Raw genomic sequence first — 23295 nt, 5'->3', positions numbered from 1 at the left:
TAAAAAATAAAATAAAGTGTAAAAACGGTTGCCATAACTTCTGCTGTGGATTTTCACAGATTAATCATCTCTGATCCAAGCTAGGAACTAAAGAATGCACAAACCTTCATGCGGAAAGAAATTGAAGCCGCACGCACTTCCGTAAACAGGAAAGAAGAGCTAAAAGCTAGTTCAGTTAGCTGGTGTAGCTTTAGCTGTGTTGCTGTGTAGTACCTCATCTCTTATTCAGTGAAAATGTCTGCAGTCGAGTGTTTGAGAAGTTTAGTTAACGAGCGACTAACTGCAGCTGCTGAGGAAATATTCGGTGTGTTTGTAAAAACAATAGTGGAGTACGAGGAAGAGATCGCCCGTCAGCGCAGGCTGCTGGATGTCGTTTTGAAGCCTGAGATAAAGCTACACAGGACAGGTTTGTAAAATCAGCCTAGACTTTGGATACCATCTGAATTATTGCATTGTAATACAATGCTAAAAACATAAACATACAGTATGTTTATGTTTTCATGTGTTTGATCAAGTGCTCCTTCCTTTGTCCTTTCCTTCAGACCCTCCACAGCCATCTGTTGGTGAGGAGGAGGTTCTCCTTGGCCATCAGCACTGTAACCAGCAGAGGAACTTCAGTCTGGGTCAAGAGGACTCAGAGCCTCCACAGATTAAAGAGGAATGGGAGGAAGTCTGCACCAGTCATGATGAGGGAGAGCAGCCTTTACTGCAGGAGGAGGCTGATACCTTTGACTTGACTCATACTTGTGATGAAAGTGACCACAGTGAGCCTCAGTCTGTGCATTCAGATCCTTACCAGACTCAGAGTGTAGCAGAGAAAGAAACTATATGCAGCAACTCATTTAAATGGGTCGAATCTGAATCTGACAGAGAGGAATCTGCAGTACCAGAACCAGACAATGACCACCAGCTCCTCTCTCTCAACTGTCCTGTAGCTGAGAGCCAAGGTTACAAAACATCCAGTGTTGGGAATGCAGGAGCAACTAGAACTAAACCAAAAGCGTTTACCCAGAGGCATCTAATCATTCATAAAGGGGACAAACCTTATCAATGTCTCTTGTGCGGGAAACGATTTAATGTCATGTCACACTTGAAAAGGCACACTGCAACCCACACAGGGCAAAGGCCGCATACATGCAGCACGTGTGGGAGATCTTTTGCTCAGAAATATAACCTGAAGGAACACATGATGATCCATACAGGGGAGAAGCCATACACATGCGGTTTCTGTGGACGAGGGTTCACCAACAACTCAAAACTCAAGAAGCACATGACTGTCCATTACTAGTGCTGCACACAGTATCCATGATTAAAAAGTGTCTTCATACTTATGTGAAGTGGTACTAAACATTTGCCAGAATCTGTTCTGTTATTTGAAGTTTAAGTTTCTTTTCCATGGTCTCGGTTGTACGACGTATTAGACAGAGTTCCCGGTCCCTCCAGCCTCATTCTGAACTGTGTGTCCCAAATGTAAGTGGAGGCTTCAGTCTCATGAAGCAGGAATTAGATTCATTATTTCTTTGTATAGATCCCTATGAATTAGAGACTATGGCCTAAATTGTTTTTATATTATTATGCTTTTATATTTATATTTGTATATTCTAGTTGTGTCCTGCTTCCTGTTCTTTGCTGAATCCATTAACTTTTTGCTGATGCAGCAGCCTAATTCCCCATGAGAATAAACGTTTTAATCTTATCTTAAATAAACTGCATGTTGATGTTTTTGGTGAGACCAGTTTTGTTTGAGGGAAGTTTTGGATCTAGAACTAATGGATATTAAAAGGTTTGTAAAAAAAAACATTCTGTTTCCGTCTCATTCGTCAAGACGTCACAAGTACAATTTTAGAATGGTAGGTATAACTTTCACACTCCATGGTCACAATGGCACATCATTAAAAACCACTGAGCTATAGTATAGCTACTTGTTTAATTTCCCCTTACCAAAGCAGAGTCAGTTTGTAGAAAATAATTATGCATGATTGTGACAAAGTGGGTGAAACCATTTTCACTCTCACCACTTGTCCCTTGATGTTCACCTTACATGTACCTTATTTTCTGTGTTCAGTTGGCTATAATTTACCTTTTGCTTTTGTAATAAATCCCACCACGGTTGCCATAACCTTTGCTGTGCATTTTCACAGATTGAGGTGTTAATGTATGGAGTGATCCTATAGGAACTAAAGAATGAGCAAAGCTTCATTCGGAAAGAAATTGAAGCCGTGTGGAATCAGCTGATTCCATAGCAAAGGAAAGCCTAACAAAAGAAGAAGTAGATGTAAATATATCGCTGGGCAGAGTAGAACTTAGAGAGAAAATCAAGGATGGAGTTGAAAGAGAATGGCAGGATTTATGGGAAAATGAGACAAAGGGAAGACACTTGTTTGTAGCCTCAGATTAAAAAAGTCACTTATTGCTCTGGAACCCAGAGAAATTCGGTTAAAATTTACAGACTGAAGCTCAGGCATTATGGGCTGAATCAGTGTTTGCATGTTGTGGGGAAACATCCTAATGGATTATGCAGAGGTGTAAAGAGTACTGACAAATACTCAAGTACAAGTATTGTTAATTTAGTGAAAATTAACTCAAGTACAGGTAAAAGTACTAGTCCAGCAAATTACTCAAGTAAGAGTAAAAAAAGTAGATTATTTAAATGTACTCAAAGTACTCAAGTAAAAGTACATTTGCGTTAGTTAGAGGTTAGATTCTTTGCCCGAACCTGACCCGGTTCGGGCCAGAATTTCCCCTCTATTCCTCTGACCCGGGCTGGGTTTGTGATCAGATATAATGCCCTTTCTTTGTCTTTTTTTAATAACTAGTAGACCCATGGAAGTTGGACCCCCCCGTGGGAGTTGGAGCCCCCACTCCCCCCGGGAGTTAGACCCACCGAGTCTGCCTAGTCTGCCCCCCCGTCTGCTCAGCCAGGAAGGATAACATCATCACTGATGATTGCTCAAGTGACATCAAATCATTAGGTAATTAGGGCAATTACCTAATTTAAAAATCTGACTCCGTCAGGTCACCCACACGGGTGCTCTTTACACTTCCTGAAAGTTTCAGCCCAATCACACACTTATTATAGTAAGAATGGGGTAATATTTGGTGTGGTAATCAGAATGTTATAAGATTGTAACCTCAGAACACTATCAATCACTGTATTATTCACAAGACTGAACAGACAACATGGATATAGTTTAGATCAGTGATACTCAACCCAAGGCTCTAGAGCCACATGCGGTTCCTTTATGGGTAGTTGTGGCTCTTTCTCCTACTTAAAAAAAAAGAAAAAAGATCAGAGAATAAATAATGCAAGGAAAGGGACTTTTTGGATTGTGGCTCTTGCAAAGATTTTTTTTGGTCAAAGGTTGAGTAGCACTGGTTTAGACAAACAGTCAACTTACCAGGAGAATTTTGGGTTTGGGCCGGGCTCGGGCCCATGCAGTCAATGGGAGGGGCCGGGCTCAGGCAGAGCGTGCACACTGCACAGGCTCGGGTCGGGCTTGTTTTTTTGGGCCAGATCTAAGCTTTATTTTGTGTTACTTTGAAATGTTTTATATTTTAATTATGGACCCCAATACATTTCACACATCAACACGTTACGTGTTACCTAAGCTGGCCCTGTCTTTGTCTGTCTTGTCTTTCATACTGAACAGCTCGTTCAGATGCAGTCAGGGATGCTAAGTTTGGTGATTCTCTCCTTTTTTACAAGACATAGTGCAAGTACATTACAGTAGGTACATAGTCACAACAGTGATATTACAGTAAATAAGGCAAACAGTGTGGGGGGGAACCTATAGAATAGCAATAAAATAGAATAAATAATGACTTCACTTGTCAGTGAAAGGTGCAGTCTATCAGCAGTGTCAAATGAAACTGATATTTCTGAACTAATGTGACATGGGGATCATTACAATTTGATTGTCTACACCTGTCTAATTCAATTGGCGCAAGCCACCAGTTTGGGCCCCCTAAATGCGGAAGTGATTCTGGACCTGTTAGCGGGCAGTCCCAATGCTACTGTGCTGTTTTCATAGTGCAGTGTGCAAAACAAAAATTTGCTAACTTACTCAGTGTACATTTAAGTAGAATATATTATTGAAATTACTCAAGTAAAAGTATAGGATTATAAAAATACTTAAAAAGCACAACTCCTACAAAAAAAACTACATGTGATGTAGCCTACTTGTACATGCACTTGAGTACTTTCCACCTCTGGGATTATGTGAGTGTGGATGTCCTGAAACAGTTAAGCATGTTTTCCTAGAATGTGCCAAATATAATATCATTTTCTCTCTTTGAAATAATTATTTGACCATAATAAGAACCCCTAGCTGATCACAAAAGCAGTTTTACAGTTCCTGCATGATTCAGAGTTGTATCTGAGAACATGAAGTGTGTTTGAGTTAGTTATATCCTGGTTCAAAGATTGTAATCCACCATTAAACAAAAAATAAGAAGTTATATCCTAGTCCTGCGGAGGGCAGTAATAGCAGCGTCTACACTGTTGGAAACTTGAAAGAAGAAGAAGAAGAAGCCGCGCGCACTTCCGTGTGAACAGGAAAGAAGAGAACTAGCTGGTGTAGCTTTAGCTGTGTTGATGTGTACAGTACGTACCTCATCTCTAATTCAGAGAAAATGTCTGCTGTCGAGTGTTTGAGAAGTTTAGTTAACGAGCGACTAACTGCGGCTGCTGAGGAAATATTCGGAGTGTTTGTAAAAACAATAGTGGAGTACGAGGAAGAGATCGACCGTCAGCGCAGGCTGCTGGATGACGTTTTGAAGCCTGAGATAAAGCTACACAGGACAGGTTTGTAAAATCACATTGAAATCAATCAATAGTTTTATAGCGGTGGATAATGGTGCGTGACGATACTAGTGATGCCTGATGGGAAATTATTCAAATTTTATTTTAATGCTCCTGCAAATTCGCAGTTTCAAAACACCGCGCGTTGGCGACATCTGCTGGTCAAATGTAACCTCGCATCACCAGGCTCTCTCCTAGAGAGAAATAAAATGAGGATGATCATTCCCTGTAATAATGGGTACCAGGCTCTCTCTCCTAGAGACAGACAGCTATATATTTTTTTATAGCTACGTAGCTAGATAACGCGCATCACATTTATTTACGTTCCTATGATGCCCTGTTTTCAGAGCAGAATATTTTTAGGAGCCGTTCCCGCGCGCGCCGCAACACCGTGGTGTGTTTCCGCAGGATGACGTAGTGCTACACTTTTGGCCCCAGACTAGGCAATGGGAAGACCCAAAACAACTACACCTAATAATGATTCAACTAAGTTACCATTTAAGAGTAGTCTATATCCTGAAATAAACAGACCTGAAGTTATGTAGAATATGGATACCTTCAAATGGTTGTATTGTATGTATGTACGTACTATGTTATATTTAGACTTTATAGATAGACATAAAAAAAAATGCATTTATATGGTTATTTGTCTCTGAAATAGCCTACTGTACAAACTAAACATTTGTGTATAAAAGGAGTGGAGGAGAAGAAAATTCCTCGTTTTTATGCATTCCTCGTTTTTATGCATCCGCCGGCGATAGCCGAGCCGGGGGCATTATGGTTTCGACATTCCGTCCGTATGTCCGTCCATCCGTCTGATGTTTGTTAACGCGATATATCATGCAGGAATGCCTTGACGGAATTTTGTCACATTTGGTTCAAACCTCCACTTGGACTCACCTACAAATTGGTTGCAAGAAGATGACGACGAAGAACACAGATACAGTGCTATTGTTCACACTATACTTTAGCAACATTATGCACTTTTCCCCCCCCACCCCATAATTCAGTATATAAAAGAGAGCTTGGAAAAAGAGAAAAAGAGAGTCTGTTTCTCTGTCCCACAGATGACAACACTGATTCGAGATCAGTAGTTACCATACTTTTGACACCGGGCTCGACCCCCTACTGTCCAATATCCAGAACTTTGACATCTTTTGAAACAGCTCTGCCAATCATAAATACTTATGATTGGCAGAGCTGACTATAGGCTCCCAGGACTTGGATATAATCTGAATTTTTGTTTGTTTTTTGTTTTGTTTTTATGTTTGATCAAGTCCCTTCCTTTGTCCTTTCAGAACCCCCACAGCCGTCTGTTGTTGAGGAGGAGGTTCTCCTTGGCCATCAGCACTGTAACCAGCAGAGGAACTTCAGTCTGGGTCAAGAGGACTCAGAGCTTACACAGATTAAAGAGGAACGAGAGGAACTCTGCACCAGTCATGATGAGGGAGAGCAGCCTTTACTGTGGGATGAGGCTGATACCTTTGACTTGACTCCTACTTGTGATGAAAGTGACCACAGTGAGCATCAGTCTCTGCATTCAGATCCTTACCAGACTCAGAGTGCAGCAGAGAAAGAAACTCTAGCCAACATCTCATTTAAATGGGTAAAATCTGAATCTGACAGAGAGGAATCTGCAGTACCAGAACCAGACAGTGACCACCAGCTCCTCTCTCACAACTGTCCTGTAGCTGAGAGCCAAAGTTACAAAACATCCAGTGTTGGGAACGCAGGAGCAACTAGAACTAAACCAAATGCGTTTACCCAGAGGTCCGTCTTGAAAAGAGACATGGAAGGCACACAGACACAAAACACTTTCAGGCACGGAATTAGCGGAAAAGGATTCACCAGTCAATATAGCATCGACCCGCATCTTAGAACTCACACAGGCAAGAAGCTGTACACCTGTTCCAACTGCGGGAAGGAGTTTGCTGACCGCTCATCTTTAAAAAGGCATCTAATCATTCATACAGGCGACAAACCTTATCAATGTCTTTTGTGCGGGAAAAGATTTAATGTCATGTCACACTTGAAAAGGCACACCACAAGCCACACAGGGCAAAAGCCGCATACATGCAACACTTGTGGGAAATGTTTTGCTCAAAAACATGGCCTGAAGGAACACATGATGATCCACACAGGGGAGAAGCCGTACACATGCGGTTTCTGTGGACGAGGGTTCACCAAGAGTTCAAACCTCAAGAAGCACATGACTCTCCATACTAGGGATGTCAACGGTTAACCAGTCTGTCAATTGGTTAATTTGCATACAACAGTGTTGTCAATCTGGCGGCAGATAGGCATGATGGGTCGATTTACACACACACACACACACACACACACACATACACATTCCTTGCTTTATAGTATGATAATGGTACCTTGTAGTAAAGGACAGAAGGACAGAGCATTGTGTTGGGCGTTCTTAATGAAAACTGCCTCGAGATAGTAAATACAATTGTTCTGTTGAGGAACATTTTCATTTTTAAAGCTCGAACCCAAACAGACTTGAATTTAAGTTTCTTTAAAAATGTATTGAGAAGCCAGTTTGTTTTGCAGTGCTTTATGGCTATGGGCGGTTGCATGGTGCAACACGACATGAAGTGGGAGAGGGTCTGCTCCAGTGAGGAGTGGGGACAAACTGATTTTTGTTGAAGGGATCCTGCCAAACTGGGTTATGTTTTAGCGTATTTCTATTTTCTTTTTTATATATTTTTGTTTCTGGTTTTTGTCTTTTTGTAATTTCTTTTGTTTGTGTGAGGGTGTATTGTGCTGTCATGTTGCTGTGGTGTCTTTTTGGCATTGTCCTTGTGCCTGTAATAATAATAATTAAAAAAAGGTAAGACCTTGGTTGACAAAATGGCATCACTCAATTCTGTTTAGAGATGTGTTATGATTAACCTTATGTAGGCCAATTTTTTTTTTATGTAATAAACTGCAGATATTTATATAAAAATAAACAAAAAAGTGTGAAAACGTTTGCTACAACTCTTGCTGTGCATTTTTACAGATTGAGGTGTTAATGTATGGAGAGATACAAGCTAGGAACTAAAGAATGTGCAAAGCTTCATTCTGAAAGAAATTGAAGCAGTGTGGAATCAGCTGATTCCATAGCAAAGGAAAGCCTAACAAAAGAAGAAGTAGATGTGAATATATCCCTGGGAAGAGTAGAACTTGGAGAGAGAAAATCAAGGATGTAATTGAAAGAATGGCAGGATTTATGGGAAAAAAGGTAGACGCTTGTTTGCAGCCTCAGATTTAAAAAGTAATTTATTGCTCTGGAACTTGGAAATTCTGTTAAAATTTGCAGACTGCGGCTCGGGCATTATGGGTTGAATCAGTGTTTGCATATTGTGGGGAAACGCCCTAATGGATTATGTGAGTGTGGATGTTCTGAAGTGTGTTTTCCTAGAATGTGCCAAATAAGACAGAAAGGGAAGCCTTTTATAAAAGTTTGTCAGACCTAGGAGTTTTATAATTTTCTCTTAAATCTTTATTTGGCCATATTGGAACCATGAGCTGATCACAAAAGCAGTTCCTGCATGATTCAGTTATATCCGAGAATATGAAGTGTGTTTGAGTTAGTTATATCCTGGTCCTGCGGAGGGCAGTAATACGCCTAGTAGCGTCTACACTGCCGGAAACTTGAAAGAAGAAGAAGAAGCCGCGCGCACTTCCTTGTGAACAGGAAAGAACAGGAGAAGCTGGAGTTTGTTCTGAGTGATGCCGCGCAAGGGACGGCGTCGGAGCACAATGGCGGAAATGCCGTCTGAGAGTGATTTGGAGGGAGAATCAAACAATGAAGAAGATCCGAGGTGTCTGGAAAACAAGAGAAAGAGTGTGTCGAGTGTCTCGAGCGGGTCTGCTCAGAATATTAAGAAAGTGAAAAAAGATGGGTTGGGGCCTTGGGTGGTTGGAATGAAAGCGTGTTCAGAAATTGATGGAGTGTTTAGCAATCCACATGAGGTGGGAAAGTTTGTGAAAGAAGAGTTTGGAGCAGTTAAGTCTGTCAAAATAACGAGAGGTGGGATTGTTATTATTGATTGTGTGTCGAAGAAGCAGGAGTTGCAAGTTCTAGATTTATTGTCGTTCAAATCTTGTAATGTGATGTGTTTCCGACTTGGAACAGGTCCAGTGACAGTGAAGAAAGGAGTGATCAGTGGAGTGCCAGTATGTGTTTACTGTGATGTATTTAAAGAAGTGGAAGGTGTATTTGAGGCAAGGAGATTGAATCGGTTTAGAGATGGTGTAAGCGAGGAGAGTACCTCAGTGTGTTTGAGTTTTGAAGGAGAAATCCCGGATCGAGTGTTTGTGGATAGTGTCAGCTATAGGGTGAGGGAGTATGAGAGGGCTCCTCTCAGGTGTTATTCTTGTCAGGAGTACGGTCATGTTGCTGCAGTGTGCAGAGGACAAAGGAGATGTGGACGGTGTGGTGGAGACGAGTGCAGGAGGGAGAAATGTAAAGACGAGGTAAAATGTCTGCACTGTGAGGGGAGTCATAGAACAGGATCAGCGCAGTGTCCACGTAGAGTTAAGGAGATTGAAGTGAGAAGGATCAGAGAGGAGAAAGGAGTGTCGTATGCTGAGGCTGTTAAGTGCAGGGAGATTGAGGGAAAGGAAAAAGTGCAAAATGAATCTGAGCAGAAGAGTGGAACTGGTGGAATTGAACGAAACATTTGTGTGGACAAGAAAGGATTTTTGACATTCATGGCCATGGTAATTAATTGTGCGGAACAGATCAAAGGAAAAAAGGAAAAGATTAAGATGATGATGGATGCAGCTAGAAGGTTCTTGAATGTTGTTGACATTTCTGGAGAGGAGATCGAGAAGGCGCTGAGGGATGAGTTCCCTCCGACTGAGTCGTAGAATGGACATATATATCGTGAATGGGAGCACTATGGGTGATGATACATGATGAACATTGTAAATAGACTCCAATATGTAGAAGACATCAAACTCCATCCAGTTGGTGGCGGTAATGCACCTTTATGTTGGTTGCCAACCGACATAAAAACACTAAAGAAGAATAAGAAGAAGACGACGTAGTTTACAGTGTGAGGCAGCAATGCACTAACCCGTGCCTAGTCTGCCGGAAATTTAAAGAAGAAGAAGAAGAAGAAGAAGAAGAACAGGAGAAGCTAGTTCGGCTAGCTCGTGTAGCTTTTAGCTTTGTTGCTGTGTAGTACCACTACCTAATCTCTAATTCGGTGAAAATGTCTGCTGTCGAGTGTTTGAGAAGTTTAGTTAACGAGCGACTAACTGCGGCTGCTGAGGAAATATTCGGAGTGTTTGTAAAAACAATAGTGGAGTACGAGGAAGAGATCGACCGTCAGCGCAGGCTGCTGGATGAGGTTTTGAAGCCTGAGATAAGGCTGCACAGGACAGGTTTGTAAAATCACATTGAAATCATTGAAATACATCAATAGGCTATTTTGGCGGCTCACAATAGATAATAGCGGTGCGTATAATGTGCATAACGAAGCGAAAGTGATTGGAAATTATTCTTTATTATCCTGCAGATAACGCTGTTTCGAAACATCGCGCGCTGTGTAGAATAGAAGGATGCCTTTATGGTTGTATTTTAATCATTTCCATGACATTTATGTAGGCTATGGCTATGTTATATTTAGACTTTATAGATAGACATAAAAAGGCGTTTATATGGTTATACGGTATCTGAATTTGTCTATGAAATAGCCTACTGTTCAAACTAAATATTTGTGTATAAAAGGAGTGGAGGAAAAAAAATCCATTGTCAAGACTTTTTTTTATTGAAGAAATTAATTTTTAAGACTAAATTGTATTTGATAGGCGAAAGTAGAGCGAGACAGGAAGGACTGACCCTTACAGTGTAGCCTACATGCTCTACTGAGCAGGGCACCCCTGATGAAAACCATTTGCAGTTTGTAACCTTGGTCTCTTCCTCCCTCCATTTCTCCAAATCAACTAAATCTATCTGAATATCGGCCAGAATGACTGTTCTCTCTATCCTACATGAAAACCTACAACATTTGGTCATTTTTATTTGTTTTTATTGTAATTAGCAGTAAGGCACATCAGGTGATCTGCAGGAAACCTGGAATAACTGACTCAGTCAAAACTCAGTCAAATCTAATTTAAATCAGTCAGATCGTAATGAGCCTAAGTTATCACAACTGATTCCAGATCAGTAGTTGGCGTTGCCATACATTTATCACCGGGGTCGACCCCCTAGTGTTCAATAACCAGAACTTTGACATATTTCAAAACAGCTGACTCCAGGCTCCCAGGACTTGGATACCTTCTGAATGCTTGCATTGTATGTTTATGTCGTTACGTGTTTGATCAAGTGTTCCTTCCTTTGTCTTTTCCTTCAGACCCCCCACAGCCATCTATTGTTGAGCAGGAGGTTCTCCTTGGCCATCAGCACTGTAACCAGCAGAGGAACTTCATTCTGGGTCAAGAGGACTCAGAGCCTCCACAGATTAAAGAGGAATGGGAGGAAGTCTGCACCAGTCATGATGAGGGAGAGCAGCCTTTACTGCAGGAGGTGGTGGCTGATACCTTTGACTTGAATCCTACTTGCGATGGAAGTGACCACAGTGAGCATCAGTCTCTGGCTCTGCATTCAGATCCTTACCAGAATCAGAGTGTAGCAGAGAAAGAAACTCAAGGCAGCATCTCATTTAAATGGGTCAAATCTGAATCTGACAGAGAGGAATCTGCAGTACCAGAACCAGACAGTGATCACCAGCTCCTCTCTCACAACTGTCCTGTAGCTGAGAGCCAAAGTTACAAAACATCCAGTGTTGGGAATGCAGGAGCAACTAGAACTAAACCAAAAGCGTTTACCCAGAGGTCCGTCTTGAAAAGAGACATGGAAAGCACACAGGCACAAAAGCCTTTCAGGCACGGAATTAGCGGAAAAGGATTCACTAGTCAACAGAGTATCGCCCCGAATCTTAGACTTCACACAGGCCAGAAGCCTTACACCTGCGTCCACTGCCGGAAGGAGTTTGCCGACCGCTCGTCTTTAAAAAGTCATCTAATCATTCATACAGGGGACAGACCTTATCAATGTCTTTTGTGCGGGAAAAGATTTAATGCCATGTCACACTTGAAAAGGCACACCAGGACCCACACAGGGCAAAAGCCGTTTACATGCAACACTTGTGGGAAATGTTTTGCTCAAAAACATGGCCTGAAGGAACACATGATGATTCATGCAGGGGAGAAGCCGTACACATGCAGTTTCTGTGGACGAGGGTTCACCAACAGCTCAAACCTCAAAAAGCACATGACTGTTCATACTAGGCATGTCAACGGTTAACTGGTTAAGCACCGAGTGACTGGTTACACATGTCTGTAAACCAGTGGTTCTCAAATGGGGGTCTGTGGCACTTTGCCAGGGGGTCCGCAAAAAGTTTTCAGGAAAATAAAAAAAACTTTTTTTTTGCAAAACCTTCATAGTTCAACAAAAATATATTATGCTTTAAATCTAAAATGGTTCATGGATTACATTATAATATAACAAACCTATAAATTTAAAAGTCAAGTACGTTACCGTGGAAACAATTAAGCTTAGCCCAAAATCACAAATCAGAATGAGGGGGTCCCCGGTATATTTTCTATCTTGTAAGGGGCCTGAAAAACATTTGAGAACCTCTGCTGTAAACAATTGCTTAATTTGCATACAACAGTGTTGCTAATCTAACGACAGATACACTACCTGCAGCCCCCAAATATCCGCCACCCTGCTCTGAAACAAACTTTCTGAATGACTTTTCAGATGATGCTCTGACCATTTCATATTGAATTTATGAACACTCATAGCGAAACAATCAGCTCATTAACCCATGTTCTATAATTTCATTAACTCCATGTGTGGATTGTGGGTGGGCTGAATATAACATTAACGTTACCTGACGAGCTGCTAGGCAGTCGAAAACTGCATTCCTCCACCTGCAGTTTTTACTTTTACTCAACGTTCACTTTGCAAGTTCGCTAAGTGTTTAGAGAGATCGCTTGTGTTTCAACAAGAAGCGTCTTCCTCATCGCTCTACAGAAGTATAACCACACTTTAATGTTAACGTTACTTCTCTCCGTCGTCTGTCTGGACGCATTTAGACTACGGTAGTACAAGTGACCTAATTCAGATTATATATATATATATGTGATATGAACGTGTAAGCAGGAGAAAAGCACATGGGACCGGATATTGTCAGGTCCGATTCAGGCCTCACTCATATGTGGAAATAAATCCGATATGAATCAGACATGGACCAATGCGACTGTAATCTAAGCGGACATATCGGATATTACCTCTCATTGCGAGTCGTACGTGATTGAAAATGCCGTGTGCTACTCACGCATTTCCAGAGGCTGTGCTCAGCTGTTTGGCTGACTGCAGTGCGTCTCGCTCCCATTACGACCATGAAGGCTTTATTCAAACACCGTAAGTCCAATTTTGTTCAGAATGCCTCCTGAAATTCATCTCCCAATGCACAGATGATTCTGTATCCAAACACAGGATTTATTATCTCCCGGTCAGTTTATTATTAACGTTTCCATCAAAGGATCGGAGGAGGAGAAACGGACACTTTACCATGCAGCTCATTTCATGCGTTTAATATAGCAGCACGAGGATTTAATATTCGTTTAATATTTCTGGACTTGGTGAGTCAGTGGTGCTCCAGAGTGAGTTAGGAGGCACATTTGTTGTTCTCCTGTGGTTCCCCCATAATATCTCTAATATTTCTAGAATATTCCTGTAGGGACTTGTGCTCCACCGTCTGGTCTGTGCTACTCATTAATGAGTTTATTCCTTATGTATGTGGGTTGTTTTAAGAGAAGCAAGTGTAAGTGCACAGGTATCAGATATGGGTCACTTTTAAAAGTACCGTAGATGTAAGCAGAAGGTTAAAAAAAATCTGATATAGGCAAAAAGTCAGAACTGAGCATCAAGACCTGCAGTGTAAATGCAGCCTCTGTGTGTGTGTATCTGACTGAGCTAGTGTGTCAGTGAGAGCGAGCGGGGAGCGCGCTTCCTGCCTCCGCCTCCCCCATACACACACACAGAGGCAGGCTGCCTGAGTAGAGACTGTCTCTCTTCTGGATCATGGAATTTGTGGAAATATCACTGTCCCAGACATTAGTCTGACATAAGACTAATGTCAAATTCAAGCGGAGTTGGTAGTGGGAAGCACTGCAGTACCGGACTCGCACGCTCTAAAATAATGGTTGCATATGCAGTCTTGAACCCTGAATGGAGCGCTGGACTGAAAGGCACATGCCACTGTCTTGTATTTCATGTATTAAAGAAAAATATAAAAAATCAGTTAGTTAACCGGCAATGAGTGTCGGCTAATCGAAAGTAAAATTACTGACTCCATACTAGTGCTGCACAGACTACCAGTGATTAAGACGTATCTTCATCAAGGGTGTTGTTTTGTTATGGTAAGGTATGGCACTCACCCTACCTTGGCTTCTAGCCAAATTTGAGAGTGAGGGAGAGAGCGATGCGGCATGCATGCAGATTGGCTAGTCGTCATCCAGTCATCGAGCAGATGACTAGTGAGTTTTTTCCTGCCGTCAAAACCGAGACTGTCTTAAAAAGTATAAACCTGAAGTGTGTGTTAAGGACATAGACTACATGTAAGCTGTGACATGATGTTGTGAAAATTCTGTATGAACAACAGATCTCCTTATATTATACCAATGATGTAGTTTGTTCATGCTAATGTAGGTTATTTAGGGTGATGTATTTAGTTCATGGAAATAAACCCTCCAACAACAAAGGATTCTCTGACAGGAATACTTTCCATAGTGTACCACCAACTGCACGCATACCGTTTTACAGAGGTTACACTTCCTCACACAGGCATGTTTATACAACTCCTAAATAGTATATCATGCTTTTATATTTATATTTTTATGGTCTAGTTGTTTCCTGTATTCTAGTTGTGTCCTGTTTCCTGTTCTCTGCTGAATCCTTTCACTTTTTTTTCCTGATGCAGTGGCCTAATTCCCCATGAGGATACCATAATGGTTTCACCTTATCTTAAATACAGGTTGATAAGACAGTTTGATGATGTTTTTGGTGAGACCAGTTTTGTTGTTTGAGGGAAGTTTTGGATCTAGAACTAATGGGCATTAAAACGTTTGTAAACACTATTCTGTTTCTGTCTCATTCATCAGGGCTAGACATTAATTTATTGAGTACAATTTTAGAATGGTGAGGATAGACTGTTTTATGGAATGGAATTTGTACCAATAATCATCACTCCTCATCCCACATAAACAACAGCATTTCCAGCCAATATGAAACGATGACCAACTTAGAATAATGAAGCCAAGAGTCCAGGGAAGTTTGTCTTACTTAATGTATTCGCCATCTTTGTAACAATGGTTACAAAGAGACTGCAATCATCTCACATATACATGATATGGAGTACAGAGAGTTACAGTAATGCAGTGAAGATGTAATAACTCATAAATCTTTATTGGCAGAGAGAGAGGGGAGGGAGGATCTGACTTGGAGCACACAGCACACTCAAGGCTGGAGCCAAGCAAGGTCAGCCACGTGTGACATGAGATGTTACTGTGGGCAGAGGGTGAAATCTGCTTTTACCTATGTGTGTGCAGTTTATGATTATAACTAATACTAATATATATATATATATATATATAAACTTTATTCCAGACTCAGGTCCATATAAAATACGTACAAAAACAGACTACAATAAAACAACAACAACAACAACAACAAATAGGTTTAAAACACATACAGGCAGCTATTCCAGTGCTTCCAGAAGTGTGACATAAATTTTGTGTCACTTTGTGCAGGCACCACTAGGGCCATAATAACATCATTCTTTGACTGGCTAAGTCGACACATAAAACTGTAAATAAACTTTCTCAGAACAGCATGGAAAGTGGGAACATTACTGCTTACAAACATATGGCTTGCACTTGTCCATCTTGGATATATATATATGTGTGTATATACTGTATATATATACACATATATATATATATATATATATATATATATGATACTGTATATATATATATATATATTTTTTTTATGGTTGCCATAAATTCTGCTGTGCATTTTCACAGATTGAGGTGCTAATGTATGGAGCGATCCATGCTAGAAACTCGGACAATTTCTGAGTTTTAGTATGAACAATAATTATGAATTGGAGCACTTTGGCTGGACACTGCTACTTTTTAGTTTAGTTTATTTTTTAGTTCAATTCAGATCAGTTGAGTTTGAATCCAGTAGTTGGCGGTAATGCATTTTTGATGCCAACTGCCTTAAAACCAAGATCCATGCTAGGAACTAAAGAATGCGCAAACCTTCGTACGGAAAGAAATTTAAGCCGCACGCACTTCCGTGGTGTAGCTTAGCTAGTTTTGTTGCTGTGAACTGTAGAGTACCTCATCTCTTATTCAGTGAAAATGTCTGCAGTCGAGTGTTTGAGAAGTTTAGTTAACGAGCGACTAACTGCGGCTGCTGAGGAAATATTCGGAGTGTTTGTAAAAACAATAGTGGAGTACGAGGAAGAGATCGCCCGTCAGCGCAGGCTGCTGGATGACGTTTTGAAGCCTGAGATAAGGCTGCACAGGACAGGTTTGTAAAATCACATTGAAATCAATCAATATGACATTATGGCTCACAATATATAACGCTAGGTTCATAGCGGTTCGTATACTGTGCGTAACGATAGTGATGGGAAATGATTCAATATTTTACTCCTGCAGATCCGTTGTTTCGAAACACCGCGCGCTGACGACATCTGCTGGTCAAATGCATGTAACGTTAAGGCAATGGGAAGACCCAAAATAACACCTACCGGTATAATTATTCAACGAATTTACTCCATATATTTTCATTTAAGAGTAGTCAATATCCTGAAATAAACAGACCTGAAGTTATGTAGAATATGGATCCCTTCATATTATTATTACTCATAGTATTTAAATTATTTTTTATCTATGAAATAGCCTACTGTTCAAACTAAACATATGTGTATGGAATAGAAAATTCCTAGTATTATCAATATATATATTTTTAATTAAAGAAGAAAAAAAAAGACTAAATTTGCCTTTATTTGATAGGTGAAAGTAGAGAGAGACAGGAAGTTATGGGAGAGAGAGCGAAGAGGACTTGCAGCAAAGGACCCCAGATTTTAACCCGGGTCGCTGCGGGAAGGACTGACCCTTACTCACACTCTACTCAGTGAGCAGGGCACTCTTTAGCCTCCCTCCATTTCTCCAAATCAACTAAATCTATCTGATATCAGCCAGAATGACTCTTCTCTCTATCCTACATGAAAACCTAAAACATTTGGACTTTTTTTTTTTTTGTAAATAGGTGGTAAATATTAGCGGTAAGGCTCATCAGGTGATCTGCAGGAAACCTGGAATAACTGACACTGCAGATCAGACAAATCTCATTTGAATCAGTCAGTTCGTATGAGCCTAAGTTATGACAACTGATTTGGGATCAGTAGTTGCCATACATTTGTCACCGGGCTCGACCCCTTAGCGTCCAGTAACCAGAACTTTGTCATCTTTCGAAACAGCGCTGCCAATCAAAAGTACTTATGATTGGCAGAGCTATAGTCAGCTCTGCCAAATAATCACAAGTACTGTACTGTATTAATAACACACAAATCAATCCAGTTTGTCAGAACACCTGAATTGACTCTTGCATTAATACACTACTTAGGATTGACAGAGCTGACTACAGGGTAACACGACTTGGATACCATCTGAATTCTTGCATTGTGTGTTTATGTCTTTACATGTTTGATCAAGTGTCCCTTCCTTTGTCCTTTCCTTCAGACCCTCCACAGCCATCTGTTGTTGAGGAGGAGGTTCTCCTTGGCCATCAGCACTGTAACCAGCAGAGGAACTTCAGTCTGGGTCAAGAGGACTCAGAGCCTCCACTGATTAAAGAGGAATGGGAGGATGTCTCCACCAGTCATGATGAGGGAGAGCAGCCTTTACTGCAGGAGGAGGCTGATACCTTTGACTTGACTCCTACTTTTGATGGAAATGACCACAATGAGCATCAGTCTCTGCATTCAGATCCTTACCAGTCTCAGAGTGTAGCAGAGAAAGAAACTCAAGGCAGCATCTCATTTAAATGGGTAGAATCTGAATCTGACAGAGAAGAATCTGCAGTACCAGAACCAGACAGTGACCACCAGCTCCTCTCTCACAACTGTCCTGTAGCTGAAAGCCAAAGTTACAGAACATCCAGTGTTGGGAACACAGGAGCAACTACAACTAAACCGAAAGCATTTACCCAGAGGTCCGTCTTGAAAAGAGACATGGAAAGCACACAGACACAAAAGCCTTTCAGGTACGGAATTAGCGGAAAAGGATTCACCAGTCAATATAGCATCGCCCCACATCTTAGAACTCACACAGATGAGAAGCAGTACACCTGCGTCAACTGCGGGAAGGAGTATGCCGACCGCTCATCTTTAACAAGGCATCTCCGCACTCATACAGGGGACAAACCTTATCAATGTCTTTTGTGTGGGCAAAGATTTAATGTCTTGTCAACTTTGAAAAGGCATACCAGAACCCACACAGGGCAAAAGCCACATACATGCAACACATGTGGCAAATCTTTTGCGGAAAAATATAACCTGAAGGAACACATGATGACCCATACAGGGGAGAAGCCGTACACATGTGGTTTCTGTGGACGAGGGTTCACCAACAGCTCAAAACTCAAGAAGCACATGACTGTCCATACTAGTGCTGCACACAGTACCCATGATTAAAAAGTGTCTTCTTCATCATCATCAAATATAAAAGGGAGTAAGTGGGCTCTGTATCTCTGTTTCAATTTTTGTCCCGCTGATGATGTCACAATGTCTGACATCATCACTGATGATGTCACAATGTCGACCTCAGTGATGTCACAATGTCTATTACATCATCAGATATGTCAGCAGTGATGGACTTCTGTGGTGTTTTATGGCAGTTGGCATCCTTTATGTTGCATTACCTCCCTCTGGATTTATCCATCCACTGTTTCCCTACATTCTGTAAAACCCGATCCTCCTCTCCCCCTCTCTGGACAATTTCCCACTGTTTCCCTACCTCTCCTCTATCACTTATCAGTGATGGTCACTCAAGCAATTGTGATGTCACTGATGATGTCACACTGTCTATGACACCACAGTGACATGTGTCATCAGTGAGGGATGTCGTCAGTTATGCGAAGTTGAGCAAATGAGTGCCAATAGAGCAGGCGAGGCCACGTATGCAAGCCTGCGCAGTGGCGAGCAGCAGGGCGGGCGAGGCCGCGCAGCTGGGGAGCCTAGGAATCGATTTTCCAGTACTTGATATGTGAAGTGGTACTAAATATTTGCCAGAATCTGTTCTGTAATTTCAAGTTTATTTCTTCTCCATGGTCTCTGTTGTAAGATGTATTAGACAGAGATCCCGGTCCCTCCAGCCTCATTCCGAACTGTGCGTCACAAAAGTTTTTTCCTGGCGTCAAACCGAGACTGTCTATACTGTAAACCTGAAGTGTGTGTTAAGGACATAGGCTATATGTAAGCTGTGACACTTATGATGTTGTGAAAATTCTGCCTTAACAGATCTCCTTATATTCTACCAATTATGTAGTTTGTTCATGCTAATGTAGCTTATTATGTATTATGTATTAAACTCAGTTCATGTATGTTAATAAACAAATCCTCCAACAACAAAAGGATACTCTGACAGGAATCATTTCTAATTAATTAATTTAAGGTTACACTTCCTCACACAGAGGCATGATTAAACTCCTAAATTGTTTATATCATTATGCTTTCATATTTCTATTTTTATATTCTAGTTGTGTCCTGTTTGCTGAATTCACTTTCAGACAATTTTCATAACTGCAGCCATCGCGCATCATCTCCAGGGTCTCCACCATTTTTTATTAGTTTGTCAGACCTAGGAGTTTTATCATTTTCTCTTAAATATTTATTTTGCCATAATAAGAACCACCAGCTGATCACAAGCAGTTTTACAGTTCCTGCGTGATTCAGAGAGTTATATCCGAGAATATGAAGTGTGTATGAGGTTTTTTTACATCCTTATTGGCAGTATTACAAAGTACATAAGTACATGGAAAACAGAAATAAAGACAAAACAAACAGACAAAAGTACGTCATTAATACATACAATTACCACAGCCAGGGGGGAATTTCTAACATACATCTAACATACATTAAATAAAGAGCATAAATCAATGGTCATTGCAGCTTTCTTATTCTTTGAATTAAATATTGTTTTGATGTACTGTTTGGTTTCCTTTTCAAAAACCAAAAATAAAGGTTTAGAATTGCTAAATTTGGATTTATGAATATGGAATTTGGCTAAAATACGGTAAGTGTGTATGAGTTAGCTATATGCTGTCCTGCAGAGGGCAGTAATAGGCCTAGTAGCGTCTACACTGCCGGGAACTTGAAAGAAGAAGAAGCCGCGCGCACTTCCGTGTGAACAGGAAAGGATAGCTAAAAGCTAACGCTAGTAGCTCTGTAAGCAGCTTTAGCTGTGTTGCTGTGTGGAGTACCTCATCTTCAGAGAAAATGTCTGCTGTCGAGTGTTTGAGAAGTTTAGTTAACGAGCGACTAACTGCGGCTGCTGAGGAAATATTCGGAGTGTTTGTAAAAACAATAGTGGAGTACGAGGAAGAGATCGACCGTCAGCGCAGGCTGCTGGATGTCGTTTTGAAGCCTGAGATAAAGCTACACAGGACAGGTTTGTAAAATCACATTGAAATCAACCAATAGGCTACTTTGTCTCACAATATATAGGTTTATAACGGTGCGTATACTGGTGTGTGTAACGATGGTGACTGGTCACCCTAATGTTGAATCATTTCCCATCAGATGCCTGATGGGAAATGATTCAACATTATCCTCCTGCAGATTCGCTGCCGACATCTCCTGGTCGTTGAGGCAATGGGAAGACTCAAAACACCTATGATGATTCAACGAAGATACTTCATATATTTTAATTTAAGTGTAGTCTATATCCTGAAATAAACAGACCTGAAGTTATGTAGAATATGGAGGATGCCTTCATATTCATCATTTTCTTCCTCCCTCAATTTCTCAAAATCAAGTAAATCTATCTGAATATCAGCCAGAATGACTCTTCTCTCTATCCTACATGAAAACCTACAACATTTGGAAATTTGTATTTGTTTTATTTGTAAATAGGTGGTAAATATTAGCAGTAAGGCACATCAGGTCAGGTGATCTGCAGGAAACCTGGAATAAGGGACACTGCAGATGAGTCAAATCTCATTTGAATTAGTCCGTTTGTATGAGCCTAATTTATGAATGACAATTGAACTGATTTGAGATCAGTAGGTGCCATACATTTGACACCGGGCTCGACCCCCTAGCGTCGAAACATGGTTTATGGTTGTATGTGTTTGATTAAGTGTCACTTTGTCCTTTCCTTCAGACCCCCCACTGCCGTCTGTTGTTGAGGAGGAGCTTCTCCTTGGCCATCAGCACTGTAACCAGCAGAGGAACTTCAGTCTGGGTCAAGATGACTCAGAGCCTCCACAGATTAAACAGGAATGGGAGGAAGTCTGCACCAGTCATGATGAGGGAGAGCAACCTTTACTGTGGGAGGAGGTTGATACATTTGACTTGACTCCTACTTGTGATGGAAGTGACCACAGTGAGCATCAGTCTCTGCATTCAGATCCTTACCAGACTCAGAGTGTAGCAGAGAAAGAAACTCTAGCCAACATCTCATTTAAATGGGTAAAATCTGAATCTGACGGAGAGGAATCTGCAGTACCAGAACCAGACACTGACCACCAGCTCCTCTCTGACAACTGTCCTGTAGCTGAGAGTCAAAGTTACAAAACATCCAGTGTTGGGAACGCAGGAGCAACTAGAACTAAACCAAAAGCGTTTACCCAGAGGTCTGTCTTGAAAAGAGAGATGGGAAGCACACAGACACAAAAGCCTTTCAGGCATGGAATTGGTGGAAAAGGACTCACCAGTCAACAGAGCATTGCCCCACATCTTAGAATTCACACAGGAACCCAGAAGCCTTACAGCTGTGCCAACTGCGGGAAGGAGTTTGCCGAACGCTCATCTTTAAAAAGGCATCTAATCATTCATACAGGGGACAGACCTTATCAATGTCTTTTGTGCGGGAAAAGATTTAATCTCATGTCAACTTTGAAAAGGCACACCAGAACCCACACAGGGCAAAAGCCGCATACATGCAACACGTGCGGGAAATGTTTTGCTCAAAAACATGGCTTGAAGGAGCACATGATGATCCATACAGGGGAGAAGCCGTACACATGTGGTTTCTGTGGACGAGGGTTCACCAACAGCTCAAAACTCAAGAAGCACATGACTGTCCATACTAGTGCTTCACACAGTACCGATTATTAAAAAGTGTCTTTATACTTTATATGTGAAGTGGTACTAAACATTTGCCAGAATCTGTTCTGTTATTTGAAGTTTAAGTTTCTTTTCCATGATGGTCTCGGTTGTAAGACGTATTAGACAGAGATCCTGGTCCCTCCAGCCTCATTGTGAACTGTGTGTTTGTCCCAAATGTAAGTGGAGGCTTCAGTTTCATGACGCAGGAATAGATTCATTGTTTGGTTGTATAGATCCTTATGATTTAGAGGCTATCAGAGGCTTGTTTACAAAACTCCTAAATTGTGTATATTATTATGCTTTTATTTTTATATTCTAGCTGTATCCTGTTTCCTGTTCTTTGCTGAATCCTTTCACTTTTTGCTGATGCCGCAGCCCAATTCCCATGAGGATAAATGGTTTCATCTTATCTTAAATAAACTGCAGGTTGATAAACAGGTTGATGATGTTTTTGCTGAGACCATTTTTGTTGTTTGAGGGAAGTTTTGGAACTAATGGATATTAAAAAGTTTGTAAAAACGTATGTTTCTGTCTTATTTGTCAGGGCTAATTTTAGAATGATAGGTATAACGTGCGTTCTCTTTGGTCACAAAGGAACATGATTAAAAACCACTGAGCGAATAGTCATTTAGTTTCCACTTACCAAAGCAGTCAGTTTGTAGAAAAGACTTATGCATGATTGTGACAAAGTGGGTGAAACATCTGCTTTCACTCTCACCACTTGTCCCTTAATGTCCACCTGACACGTATCTTTTCTGTGGTCAATTGGCTATAATGTTTTACCTTTGCTTTTGTAATAATCCCACCACTGCCACCGAACAGTGTAGATGTGTGCACTGTTCATGCCTTTGTATGAGAGTGACCTGCGTCAAGCCAGTTGACTTTGATTTGCTGCTTTAATTTCTTTTTGCCTACCTACCACCTTCCTTGCCACTCTGGACAGGCTTCCCCACAATGATGAATCAGAATTTAAATAATGTGAGGTTAGAGTGGTTAACAGTCCATGATGGGATGGGATTACAGTTGAGATATGCCACACACACACACACACACACACACCTTGCTTGGTACCTT

General features: G+C 41.1%; 3 protein-coding genes across 3 annotated transcripts; all 3 read left to right on the top strand.

The window, feature by feature from the left end:
• Nucleotides 1-158: 158 nt before the first annotated feature.
• Nucleotides 159-1728, top strand: LOC310783136 (uncharacterized protein). Its single transcript, XM_083643927.1, has 2 exons — nucleotides 159-406; nucleotides 543-1728. Exons 1-2 carry the CDS (start codon nucleotides 235-237, stop codon nucleotides 1286-1288), a joined length of 918 nt encoding a protein of 305 aa, XP_083500053.1. The 5' UTR covers nucleotides 159-234; the 3' UTR covers nucleotides 1289-1728.
• A 2904-nt stretch (nucleotides 1729-4632) lies between these two features.
• Nucleotides 4633-22652, top strand: LOC310784302 (uncharacterized protein; the record flags this gene model as incomplete). The annotated part of the gene is made up of 5 exons (XM_083645318.1): nucleotides 4633-4804; nucleotides 6100-7038; nucleotides 17633-17898; nucleotides 20314-20560; nucleotides 21275-22652. The coding sequence occupies 5 exons, from the start codon at nucleotides 4633-4635 to the stop codon at nucleotides 22228-22230; spliced, it is 2580 nt and encodes an 859-aa protein (XP_083501444.1). The 3' UTR covers nucleotides 22231-22652.
• LOC310783888 (uncharacterized protein) lies at nucleotides 9939-14925 on the top strand. The gene is made up of 2 exons (XM_083644803.1): nucleotides 9939-10186; nucleotides 11158-14925. Exons 1-2 carry the CDS (start codon nucleotides 10015-10017, stop codon nucleotides 12108-12110), a joined length of 1125 nt encoding a protein of 374 aa, XP_083500929.1. The 5' UTR covers nucleotides 9939-10014; the 3' UTR covers nucleotides 12111-14925.
• Nucleotides 22653-23295: the final 643 nt, after the last annotated feature.

The sequence above is a fragment of the Poromitra crassiceps genome (assembly GCF_964638095.1).
Source record: "Poromitra crassiceps genome assembly, chromosome: 10".
Classification (NCBI taxonomy): Eukaryota; Metazoa; Chordata; class Actinopteri; order Beryciformes; family Melamphaidae; genus Poromitra; species Poromitra crassiceps.
This window is presented reverse-complemented; position numbering and strand designations above follow the sequence as displayed.

Excerpts from the sequence above, each read along its gene's own strand:
- LOC310783888 (XM_083644803.1), top strand. The coding sequence starts at position 10,015 with ATGTCTGCTGTCGAGTGTTTGAGAAGTTTAGTTAACGAGCGACTAACT. Across the intron at positions 10,187-11,157 it reads GATAAGGCTGCACAGGACAG|ACCCCCCACAGCCATCTATT; the intron begins GTTTGTAAAATC and ends CTTTTCCTTCAG.
- LOC310783136 (XM_083643927.1), top strand. The coding sequence starts at position 235 with ATGTCTGCAGTCGAGTGTTTGAGAAGTTTAGTTAACGAGCGACTAACT. Across the intron at positions 407-542 it reads GATAAAGCTACACAGGACAG|ACCCTCCACAGCCATCTGTT; the intron begins GTTTGTAAAATC and ends CCTTTCCTTCAG.